The sequence below is a fragment of the Herpailurus yagouaroundi genome, unplaced genomic scaffold (genome assembly GCF_014898765.1).
Source record: "Herpailurus yagouaroundi ecotype Mexico unplaced genomic scaffold, PumYag 187, whole genome shotgun sequence".
Classification (NCBI taxonomy): domain Eukaryota; kingdom Metazoa; phylum Chordata; class Mammalia; order Carnivora; family Felidae; genus Herpailurus; species Herpailurus yagouaroundi.
The window spans coordinates 18,613,459-18,625,549 of record NW_024412418.1 but is presented as its reverse complement, the minus strand read 5'-3'; the positions used below and the strand labels follow the sequence as shown (position 1 = coordinate 18,625,549).

The window sequence follows — 12,091 nt, the reverse complement described above, 5'->3', positions numbered from 1 at the left end:
CCAGACTCCAAAATTTGTCTTCCTAGAGCTTTTGCGCGTTGATTCTCAATTTTTTAGTACCACCATAGCATAAAGTTCTTATGAAACTTACTGAAGGGAATTGCACCATGATCCACATTCTTTTAAAACAGATTGCCAGTATATGGGCAAGAGGTTCTTTTAGTGCCCTAGAGGTTTGACAAAGGGGTAGCACAAGATTAACTCGATCATAAAGACTGCTGCATCAAATTAAAACAGAAAAATTGGTAGTTCCTTCAACACTCTTTTCCCTGTTGGATTTCTATTCCATCAAAGGCATTTTCTTCCTGTCCTGGCTAGTTCTGTCTGAGGCATCACTTGTCTTTGGTGCATAGCCTTTATGCTCTGACCTTCTTCAGCCCTGGAGTATTCTTGCTCCACAGCATTGGGAGCTGATATATGGCCTCTCTTGGTTAACTTATGTTTCATACTAGCCAAAAGTAGAAAAAATTCAAATGTCCATCACTTGATGAGTGGATAAGTAAGTCTGGTATATCCACACAATGGGATACTATTCAGCAATAAAAGTTAGTGAAGTACTGACACATGCTAGGACCTTGAAAACATGCCAGTGAAAGAAGCCACAAAAGATTATGTTAGATGATTCCAGAATAGGCAGATCTAAAGAGACCGAAAGATTTACTTTCGTGGTGGCCTCGGGATGGAGGAGTTTGGGAGGAATAGGGAGTAAATGCTAATGGATGTAGGATTTCTTTTTGGGATGATGAAAATGTTCTAAAGTTGATTGTGGTGATGGTTACACAATTCTGTGAATATATAAAAACCATTGAGTCATACCATACCTTAATGAAAGTGTTATCTTAAAAAATGCCTACTGCATCTTCTACCTTAGGAAAACTGTTCTCATTTTAGTATTTTCATCCTTACTGAGTTTACCATTTATTTACCTTTTCCAAGTTGGTGTTGCATTTCTCTAGTATCTTTTTAGCATGTAGATAAATACTTGTGTAGAAGTATCATTATGAGGAGCCTGGATGACTGTACCTTTCAGTCTCACTGAGGGATGTTACTTACCGTCAGCTTCTGGCCCTTAGCTTGTCATTTCAGAAATTATTTGATTAGTGTTCTGGACTTGACCAGAACAGGGTGGTTCTGTCACTAGACTCACCAGAATCTGAAGTATATCAGCATTATGCTAATTTATTAATTTTAATGAGAAGTGAAGCTCTTAGGCAGACTAGATATTTACACTTGCCTAACCATTATATTCTCTATATGTAGAAAAGAAAACTTACTCTCTGTGAGTTAGGAATATGATAAACATTTGCAGGATGGCCATGAAATCATCATGTGAGTTCATGGTTTAGTGGTGTTTGCAGTGATGACCCAAGATATCTGTCTCTGTTACAAGAATGTAATTGTTCTTTGAGCTGGGTATCCTGAGCTCCTGAACTGAGATACCCTTTTTCCTAACAGGGCTGGTTTTTTGGGCCAGTACGTGAATTTTCAACTTACAAAAGTAAATAAAGATGAAGTAAAGCAAATAAAATGTTCCATTAATAGTCATCTTCTTTTCTGAATGACAGGACTTCACTGTGTTCTTATTTGAAGCATCTGCTGCCAACATTCTCCTCTACTCTGGCAATAGTCCCCAGAGTTCAGTTTACATAGTTAAAATTTTTCTGTTTTCAGCTTCTCCACTTTACCCTATATTTTATATTAGTGTTTCAAGGTTTTAGAAAAGTAGAAAGAATTTATTCTTAAAAAAATTTTTTTTTAATGTTTTTATTTTTGAGAGCAAGCGAGTGAGAGAGACAGAGCATGAGTGGGGGAGGGGCAGAGAGAGAGGCACACATAGAATCCAAAGCAGGCTCCAGCAGCACAGAGCCCGACGTGGGGCTTGAACCCACGAACCTCGAGATCATGACCTGAGCTGAAGTCAGACGCTCAACGGACTGAGCCACCCAGGTGCCCCGAAAGAATTTATTCTTAATGTTGATAAATTGGATTAAAAACACATGACAAGAAAAAAAATAATAATGAAGAAACATGGCATTTTAGGTATATATTGCCTTTGTTACCATATGACCTAAATTTTTTAGTTTGTGGGTTCGACATTTCTAATTGTGAGTTATTATTTATAGAGTGGTAGACAAGAGGTTTAGTTATACTTTCCATTCAGTTAGACATGTTTAATATGTGCTTTGCTTGGTCTCCAGAAGTACAAATGATGTGTATTCCCTGTTATATCCTTAGCACTGCCACATTATAGCTGCTCAGAAGGGAGTTAGGGTAGATGAAAAAAGGAGTGGGAGAATTTCCTTTAGGAGAAGAACAGAAAATTTAAGACTGGTCCACATATTAGAATCCCTGTTGTGATCATTTTTATACAAAAGTATAGTTAGCCCAGAGGAAGGATTTGAGAGCTAGTTAAGAAATAACCAGAAAACTAAGCTTTATTCATTACTGACAGATGGATATATTATTCTTTCATTCATAATTAAAAATTAAAAAAAATATATATATTTATTTATTTTTGAGAGGCGGGGGAGGGGCAGAGCAAGAGGGAGACACAGAATCTGATGCAGGCTCCTCCACCAGGCTCCAAGCTGTCAGCGCAGAGCCTGACACGGGGCTCAAACTCACTAACTGAGAGATCATGACCTGAGCTGATTGACTGAGCCCTCCCCCCCCCCCTCTCCAGGCACCCTGCATAATTTACTTTTTAAAGTTTAATGTATTATAAGACTGAGTGGTGGAACTCTGACATCTCTGGCCATTTCATCTAGATTGTAAATGCTTTTAAGGTATTGCCTCCCAGCCTTTTACGTTGATCGACATAGAAAATGGTAATATTTTATGTCATGCTAGGGTAGACTGGAGAGAATTTGGGCACATTTGAATGGGATTTGGTGAGGAAATTTGTTGCATTTTCTTTATGATATATATGTATTTGAAAATAAAATAGCAAAAGTTTTGGGGAATCTTGTGGCAACCATGGAATTGTGTCTCTCAGATTCTGCTTTCAGAGAACCTCTTGGGGAGCACAGTTGACTGAGAGTCTCCAGTTGTTGCACTTCAGGTTTGCATCTGGGTTGTTCCTACCTAGCCAGGGACCAAACATAGTAGGGGCATTAGAGTTGGACTATTCTTGCTTGGTGGGGAGCTCTTCTCACAGGTAATTTTTTGCTTAGAGACTCTGCATCGGCCCAGCCAAGACTTTCTCTTAATAGCACTGCAGTGGTGGGTTCTCTCTGTCCGATTCTCCCTTTGCGAACTGCTCAAGGTCTGAGGGCTGTCTTCTCCTACTCCTGCCTCCTCTCCCTGCCTTCCCCCCAAGAAATTTCTTGTACATCTAACCTGCTTTCAGAAGACCGCAAATACACAATTTGTGTAAAACTTGCAGTTAAAATTCTTTCTAATTTTTTATTTTTATTTTTTAGAGAGGGAGAGGGAGAAGGGGGGAGAGGGAGGGGGGAGAGAGAGAGAGAGAGAGAGAGAGAGAGAGAGAGAGAGAGAGAGAGAAAATCCCAAGCAGAATCCGTGGTCAGCATAGAGCCCAGCATGGGGCTCTATCCCACGACCCTGGGATTACGACCTGAGCCGAAACCAAGAGTCAGGTGCTCAACCTATTGAGCCACCCATGCACCTCTCTTTCTTATTTTAAAATGAGAAATTTAAGTTTGCTTCTATGAGTATAACTTTTGTATCTCAAGTTTTATTCTTAAAGTGGCTTTATGCAGTTCCTGGTCAAGAGTTTGAAAAGATAGCTCCACATTCTTGTCACCATCAATTACAAATTTGGCTCATTTGTTAAGTGGTAGCAAACAGCAGAAGGAATTCATTGCTCTTTGTCTGATTGACAGAAACTGCTTTCTTATTGTTAACCAGGTATCAAATAATTTCAGTCTCTTTAAGTTGTATATCCAAGGCACTATCATTCTGTTAACTTTTCTTTCATTGCCAAATGTGATGTTGGAGTTTCCAGTAGCCAATTTCAAATCCCATTACGTTTTCATAGTAAATATTTCAAAATAATCATAAAACTCCTTAAAAAAATTTTTTTTAATGTTTATTTATTTTTGACAGAGAGAGAGAGAGAGAGAGAGAGAGACCGAGCATGAGCGGGGGAGGGGCAGAGAGAGAGGGAGACACAGAATCCAAAGCAGGCTCCAGGCTCTGAGCTGTCCGCACAGAGCCTGAAGCAGGGCTCGAACCCACGAACTGTGAGATCATGGCCTAGCCGAAGTGGATGCTTAACCGACTGAGCTACCCAGGCGTCCCTACTCTTTATTAACTCTTGTGGCCATTTCTCTTTCTTTCTGCCTAGGCTTCTATTCCTCAAGGTCAGTTCAAACTCATTTCAGTCTGATCCTTTTTTTGTGTGTGACCCAACCTTTATAGGAATGACTTATTTGAGGAATGTTTACTGTGCATATTCTCTGCTAGGTTCTGTGTATATCATAATGAACAAAAAAAGGGTAAGATCTTCTCTGTCTTTTGTACAATATTGTGAATATGTAAGATTGATAACTTAGTGTAACTTGTTTTTTCCCCTCGTTCTACACAATTTAGCATTTGGTTATATCTGAATATAATTCACATGTATGCATCTACACAAACCCTTACTGACTAAGCATTTTGTCAAAAGAATGAAAGTATAACTATGTTCTAAAGATCTTTGATGGCGTGGTTTTTAATAAATGCTTGTGGATTAAGAGTCTGTTGAACCTTAAGTATTAATTACAGCAGAGATGTCCAGGAGCAGAAGAGTCACTGGACAGATTCTAAATCAATGGAGAAAACAGCTTGCTTATCCCTAGAACTTACTGTGATCAGAAGAGCTGTAGGGAGAAGATGGAACGGTCTTCCCATTGGTCTAACTACTTGAGCCTGGGGCTTTGGTTCTCAACTTTGGTCATGTATTGGAATCACCTGGGAGCTTTAAAAAAATACTGATTCCTAAGTCTCTCCCACTCCCCACCCCTCCCCTCCTCAAGTTTCTGATTTAATTGGTATGGAGTGTGGCCAGGACCAAGTGATGATAATGTACAGCCAAGATGGAGAACCACTGGCTTAGGAGATAATGACAGCAGTATCAGTTAAAGAAATTAGCAGAAGCCTTATTTTGCTTAACTGTATATTTTGTCTAACTTATCTTGTCTAACTGTATATAATATGTATACTGAAAGGACCTGGGAACAGTGCCATCCTGGCACTAATGAGGACCCATAGCTCATTGACAGAGTTCTGACTGGTTAAGTCTAGGAAATTTAGAGTATCAAAATAGATAACTACAGTAATGGATTATAACGCACTGGATAAAATAGGGTTCCATTAATTTAGGCTCACATAGGCAAATAAATGAGTAAATTGAAAATTTGATAAGAAAGGATTATATATACAGTCCCAAACTGAAATCCTGCAAAATATTTAATTACAAAGGGAAAAGGAGGAACAAAGTGAACATTATTAGTACTAGAACAAATCAAAATTGTATGTCACCTGATGGCACATAATGAGAAAAAAAAATCACTTCTCTAATACTCTTCCCAAAGATGTATAACCTGGATCTAATTATGAGGAAACACCAGGCAAACCTGCACTGAGAGACATTCTACAAATAACTGACCTGTAATATCTTATGCCAAGGTCATACAAATGAAGGAAAGACCCACATTATTCTAAAAAAGAGACACTACAACTAAATGCAGTGCATGGTTTGGAATTGGATCCTTTTGCCATAAAGGACATTTGTTATTAGTATAATTGACCAAACTTGGGGTATGGGGCTTAGAGAGTAGAGATGTACCAGTGTGCATTTCCTGATTTTGATGATTGTATTGTGGTTATGTGGGAGAATATCCTTGTTTGTAGGAAATACAAAGTATAGAGTTATTTAGCAAATTACTCTCAAGTGGTTCAGGAAAAAAACCCACTCATTGTATTGTTCTTATAACTTCTCTGTAAGTTTGAGACTGTTCAGGGTAACCATGATTGTATGGCTTACTTGGGAATTACATAGCTGTATGTGAAGCCTCTCAGAATGTTAATTTTATCATGGCAGGGCATGTGAAGTAGCACATATTTATCTGGGCATGATATTTTTCATGGAATACATTTTCCAAGTTATCAGAGCTTGTCAACTGATAAAATACTTTCTACCTGTTTCAATGTCCTTTATTTTCTGCCTCTTAAAATTGTACTTGGTCTTGTCCCATTTGGATGACTAATGGTCCTGGTTTTGTGAATATTTATTATTGTGTTCTGAAGTAATATCTAGGATTAGATCCACTTTTAGCCTTTGGGGTTGTTTTGTTTTGCTCTTATCTTTCAGTGTCTGGTTTTCAATTCTGTTGATGTCACAGTGTATGTATTTCATAATTTTCCAGTTCTCTTTCTAGTGTATTATTTCTAATTTGTTACAGTTGCAAAGTCAAGATCTGTGCTTTTTTTCCCCTTTTTAATATGTTAATAAAATTCTCTATGAGATTAAGTATAGAGATTTTTATCCTAGCAATGGTTGTATTCATTGTACCCTTTTAAGCTTAATGGCTAGGCTTCAAAGAGTTCTGAAAAGTGAAGTTACTATAAATAGAAGGTGACTTCTCTGTCATTTATTAACTTTTCTTAGAATGTCAGATGAATTAAGATAATTTTAGAGGGAAATCACTCTTTTTTTTTTTCCTTTTGATTTCAGAGCTCCAGAGATTATATTGGGGTTGCCATTTTGTGAAGCCATAGACATGTGGTCATTGGGATGCGTGATTGCAGAATTATTCCTTGGATGGCCACTCTACCCAGGAGCCTTGGAGTATGATCAGGTAACAGAACTTCATGATCATCGAGGTAGAATTTATAGAATGTAAAGAAAAATAGTAGACTTATATGAATGCATTTCCCAAGTATATAATACCTGTCAAAATCTTTTTAAAATAAAATAACAAAATCTGAGACCTTAGGGAATTTAAATTCAAGATCTCAAAACTGTATTTGGTTGTTTAAAAACTTTTATAACAATTGAAGTAAGCTTTCATAAACAAAGTTACAATCCACAGGCCCCAAAACAGTTCTGCAAAAAACACTTGGGAGAATTTTTTGTATCATTTTTATGCTACAGACCTATAAAGGACTGGACTGTATCCATTTAAATAATAGAGCTATGCTTGGGTGACAACTTTGATGGTGGATGAAATGTCAGCCACTTCCAAGGAATAAAAGGCCTCATAACTATTGGTCTTAAATCAACAACCATTATTGGACTTAAGTACTTCAGTCACTTGAACCCTCTTTAGTATTTTAAGTTGTTTTTGAACGGTGCTGAAAATCTGTTTAACATTATTTAAATGATTCTCCATCAGGCTCTGTGCTGGCAGCTCAGAGCCTGGAGCCTGCTTCTGATTCTGTGTCTCCTTCTCTTTCTGCCCCTCCCTTGCTTGCTCTCTGTCTCTTTCTCAAATAATAAACATTAAAAAATAAATTAAAAAAAATAAATAAATGATTCTCAGTAGAATCCAGCAAATTATTTCATGAAACACTTTTCATGATAGTTTCAGTTATGTTCATTAGCCTCTCTAAGCTATTAGATCATATTGTTTGCTGTTTTATTTTTTTGTTTTTGTTTTTAATACCAAGGTTATTTTTGGAGTAATTATAATCTTAATCAGTATTTTTTGAAAAAGTTTCATAGCATCCCCCTTGTTAGATAGATATATATACTCAAATCATATTTTGGTGGAAAACATTAGTCAAAACTAACAAAGTGATTATATCAGTTTTGTCTTCAATTGGTTTGTAATGGATAAATATAATTTTTATTTAAGCAATATAGTGTTTAACTTTTAATGAAAAAATAGAACATTTCAATGCACACATAATCTAATTGTAACAATGAAATGTGCCTTATTTCTGACTTTCAGGGCTTAGCTTTCTGTATCAAAAAGGGTCTGAGAGGTTGTGAATTTGGTGACTTCAGTGTTGCTGAAGTGATTCTACAAGTCATTTAATAGTAATTATGAGATCAGATGTTACCATTAACTTTAATCTCTTCTTCCATAGACTTTCTACCCATAAGTCTCCTCTTTTAGGCTGGGCTTCCTATATTCTCTGCTTTTCTCCCTCTGTGTTCAGCATTCCTCTTAGAAGGTAGTTTCTGTAACCTTTTCCATACATACATCTTGGCTTCCTTCAGCTTTTTACCCAGCCACTAACTTTGATGCAGATGGCTAGACTGTGGCTAGTTTTGAATGAGTTGGTGATCTAGTTGCAGAATCCAATAATCTCTTAGCTGTTGAAGGACCAAGGGTACCAGTCACATGCTAGAAGTATACTTCTGGTTTTGTGGGTTACAAGTTGTGACATGTATGGTATTATGGAGCAGGACACCATCTTGTGGCAACTTCAGATAGATTTGCTGCTGTACTTTGGATTGGGATTTTTACAGTTCTAGTCTTGGACACCTGTTGTTAGTTCTGAGAAGGACCCTACAGATTTTCTAGTTATACTTTTTCCTGTTTTTTAAAGAAGATAATTGAGGTCCAGAAAAATGAAATGACTTGTTAAAAGTCACAGTGGTACTTTAAGACAAAGCCTTGATCAAACCTCAGTTTTTCTTTTTTTTAATTAAAAAAAAAAATTTTTTTTTCAACATTTTTTATTTATTTTTGGGACAGAGAGAGACAGAGCATGAATGGGGGAGGGGCAGAGAGAGAGGGAGACACAGAATCAGAAACAGGCTCCAGGCTCTGAGCCATCAGCCATCAGCCCAGAGCCTGATGCGGGGCTCGAACTCAGGGACTGCGAGATCGTGACCTGGCTGAAGTCGGACGCTTAACCGACTGCGCCACCCAGGCGCCCCAAACCTCAGTTTTTCTAAATTTCATAATAGATATCTTTTAAAACAGAGAACAGGTGTTAATCTGATTCAGATTAGCAGTACTTTCAGGATGTATATTACTTTAATTCCAAAAGGGTATAATAATTTAAAAAATAATTAGCATATAGCATCAGTAGTTGCATATTATCAATTTGATGTTTTAAAGTTATTTTCCAACAACTTTTCCAATAACTCAGGTTATTTTCCAATAACACAAGGGAATAAGATTGATGATGTGAGCATTCTTGTTTGGTTTCAGTCTTAGACTTTACACATATTTCCAAATATGATGTATGCTGTATAGGTTTTGATAAAGGTCATATGTCAAATAGAGCTCCCTCTATTCCCAATTTTCTAAGTTTTTTCTTTTATCCTAAATTGGTTTGGACTTTCAATGCCTATTCTATTCTGTGCTATGCTATGCTATGCTATGCTACGCTATGCTATGCTATGCTATGCTATACTATACTATGTTATGCTATGCTATTTTTATTCATTCAGAGTGCAAGCGGGGGACAGGGGCAGAGGGAGAAAGAGAATCTTAAGCAAGCTCAGCGCTCAGCATGGAGCCCGACATGGGGCTTAATCCCATGACCCTGGGATCATGACTTGAGCCGAAATTCAGAGTTGGACGCTCAACTGACTGAGCCACCCAGGTGCCCCTCAAATGCTTTTATGCATCTATTAAAATGTTCACCTAAGTATTTCTAGGGGTTGTATTTTACTTTAGTCTACTTATTAATGCGGTTTGATTTCATAGATTTTCCCCAGCTTCCTAGATTAAGATCATCAATTAGGATGTGAAGAGGCCATCAGTAGGGTATGCCTTTGTCCGTTACCTGTTCCTTGTTCCAGTCATCTGCTGCCCTCATGTACTTGGGCACATAATTGGGGTGTTATTGTTATTTTATTTTTTAACTCATTTTTTTGCCTACAGTGGCAGTGCAGTGGGTAATAGTAATATTACTAATTAATACTTACTGAGCTCTTTTATATGCCAGAAACTGTTCTTAGACTTTCATTAACTCACTTAATGCTCACAATAACCCTGTGAGGTACATTCTACTATTGCCTCTGTTTTACAGATGAAGAAACCAAGGTGTGGGGAAGTTAAATAACTTGCCCAAGAATCCAACACAGGCAATCAGAATCCAGAATCTTTCCTGTTAGCAGTGGACCACGTCTACACTACCTTGTGGATAATGATACTTTCCATAAGTATCATTACAGTAGGGGAGAGAGTTAAAAGAACCCAACCAAACCCTGCACCAGTCTGTGCTCAATCCCTGGCACCAGCCCTCTTCCAGACTTTCCACTTCCAGACGTCCACTTTCACCTTCCCAACTGTCTCTCTGCTGTCACTTGAAGAGGATTTTCATGGTCTTTATGTTAGTTTCTCAAATCCATCAACCTCCACTGGCATTCTGTCTCCAGACTGAGTTTTAGTGATGGAGCCAGGAGCTTAGTTTATCATTTTGTTCTACGACGACATTTTGTATAAATGTTTATCTCTCAGAATGTATGAGAGTACAAGATACTCTTTTTAGTGTTTGCTTTTATTAATAGCATTGCTTTTAATACCAGAAGTGTTCTTCTATTACAAATCTACCAGTATTACTTATAAAGAAGGGATATTAGCCAATGAATTTGGAAAATTCAATTCAGCACGAACATAGAGCAGTTCTATATTTTATACATCTAGTAATAACTTTAATCTAAAATTGACAGAACAAAAAAAGAAAATAGATAAACCCACAGTCATAATTAGAAATTTTTAGCACATTTCTTTTAGTAACTGGTAGAGCAAAAGTAGAAAAAAAATAGTATACAGAGGATTTGAGCCCATGAATAAGTTGATTTAATGACACAGGCATGTAGTACTACATCCAAAACTACACACAAATTGTAGAATACATACTTTTCAAGTACACATGGAGCATTTACAAAAATAAAGACTTTCTATGAAATATAACTTATCTCTTAGGTCTTGTCTTAATGTCTAACCTTTATTTAATCTTCTAATGCAATAACAGTTTTGTTTTTTTCCCAAAGGAAGTGAAAAAGAATTAACAGTAGACCTATAATTATTATATACTTAAAAGCCACATTTGGGTCACCAGGAAAAAATTCATAGATTATTTTAATTCTGCATTATGGGGTTTGTGTTCTAGCTCTTCTTTATCATCTATTTCTTAAAGCTTTTCCAAGGCAATTTCCTCTTTGAATTTTGGACTCTACAGCTAGGCATTGACCATGTCGAGAATTCCTCACATCATATTTTCTCATCTCTGCATTTCATTCCCATTTGTACACCAGCGTTTTGGTGTATGTGTTTAGAGAAGGCTGTCCTGTGAATTAGTGCTTGAATCCCTTCCTGTCTTAATTATAATACGACAGTATACTGTCTTATTCCTGTTCTGTGTATTGGTTTTAACCTATATTTACGAGGAAAATATCAAAAACATTCCAGGGAATTAAATAAATTTTATGGATGGCTAGACAGTATTAACTTGGTAAATGTTGATTGTTCTTGCAAAATGTTTGTTGGAGTTTAGATAGAATCTCATCCAGAACAGCTAAAAGTCTGAATTTATATTCGAATTATCTAACTTGGTAATTTCAAGTCATATCCTGTGTAAGAAAAATAAAGTTCTCTATTTCAACTCCTGAGTGTTTAGGGGGAGTAGGAATCTTTAAAGAATTCTATTTTATCTGGCTATTTGGGTTGCATGGAGACCTTCTCAAGTAGCTGGCTCTTTATGTGTAGACTATCACAAAAATCCAAGAATGGAGCTATAATATGACTGGACTTTGTGAAATCTAGAGTTGGAGGTGCTTTTGGATTCAAAGAGACATTTAATGGAATTAATAGGCTTCAGTAGAACTTCGCTCTGGGGCTGGATAAGTGTGAATTAGATGCTCTTTAAGTATTTTTATCTATTCTGATTTTAATTTGCTACTCTGAGTTTCTGCTTACAGTTAACTTTGGTTGTGTTAACATGGCCATTAGACTCCAGGTGCATTCAGCTCATTCCTCAACAGTGATTGATATTTCTTAGTTCACATTCCTGACATTGAAGGCCAATTTGCTTATTAGCTTATTTCTAGTTGAGTTCACAACATGAATTTATGAATGAATCACTTCTGAGTCAGGTTTTCACCCTTCATTCACTGGGGACAGAGGAGGCAAAGGCTGAGTCTTTTCATGTATTAGGAGTTATAGATGGAACAGGGTTT

General features: G+C 36.9%; 1 protein-coding gene across 7 annotated transcripts in view; it reads left to right on the top strand.

Annotated features, from left to right (window-relative positions):
* The window catches only part of HIPK3 (homeodomain interacting protein kinase 3), a 94,663-nt gene that overhangs the window by 63,131 nt on the left and 19,441 nt on the right, over window positions 1-12,091 (top strand). For all 7 annotated transcript variants that reach the window (XM_040495497.1, XM_040495500.1, XM_040495498.1 and 4 more), the window contains exon 3: window positions 6,680-6,803. In XM_040495497.1, the coding sequence (XP_040351431.1) occupies window positions 6,680-6,803 (124 nt within the window). The remainder of the gene's footprint in view (window positions 1-6,679; window positions 6,804-12,091) is intronic.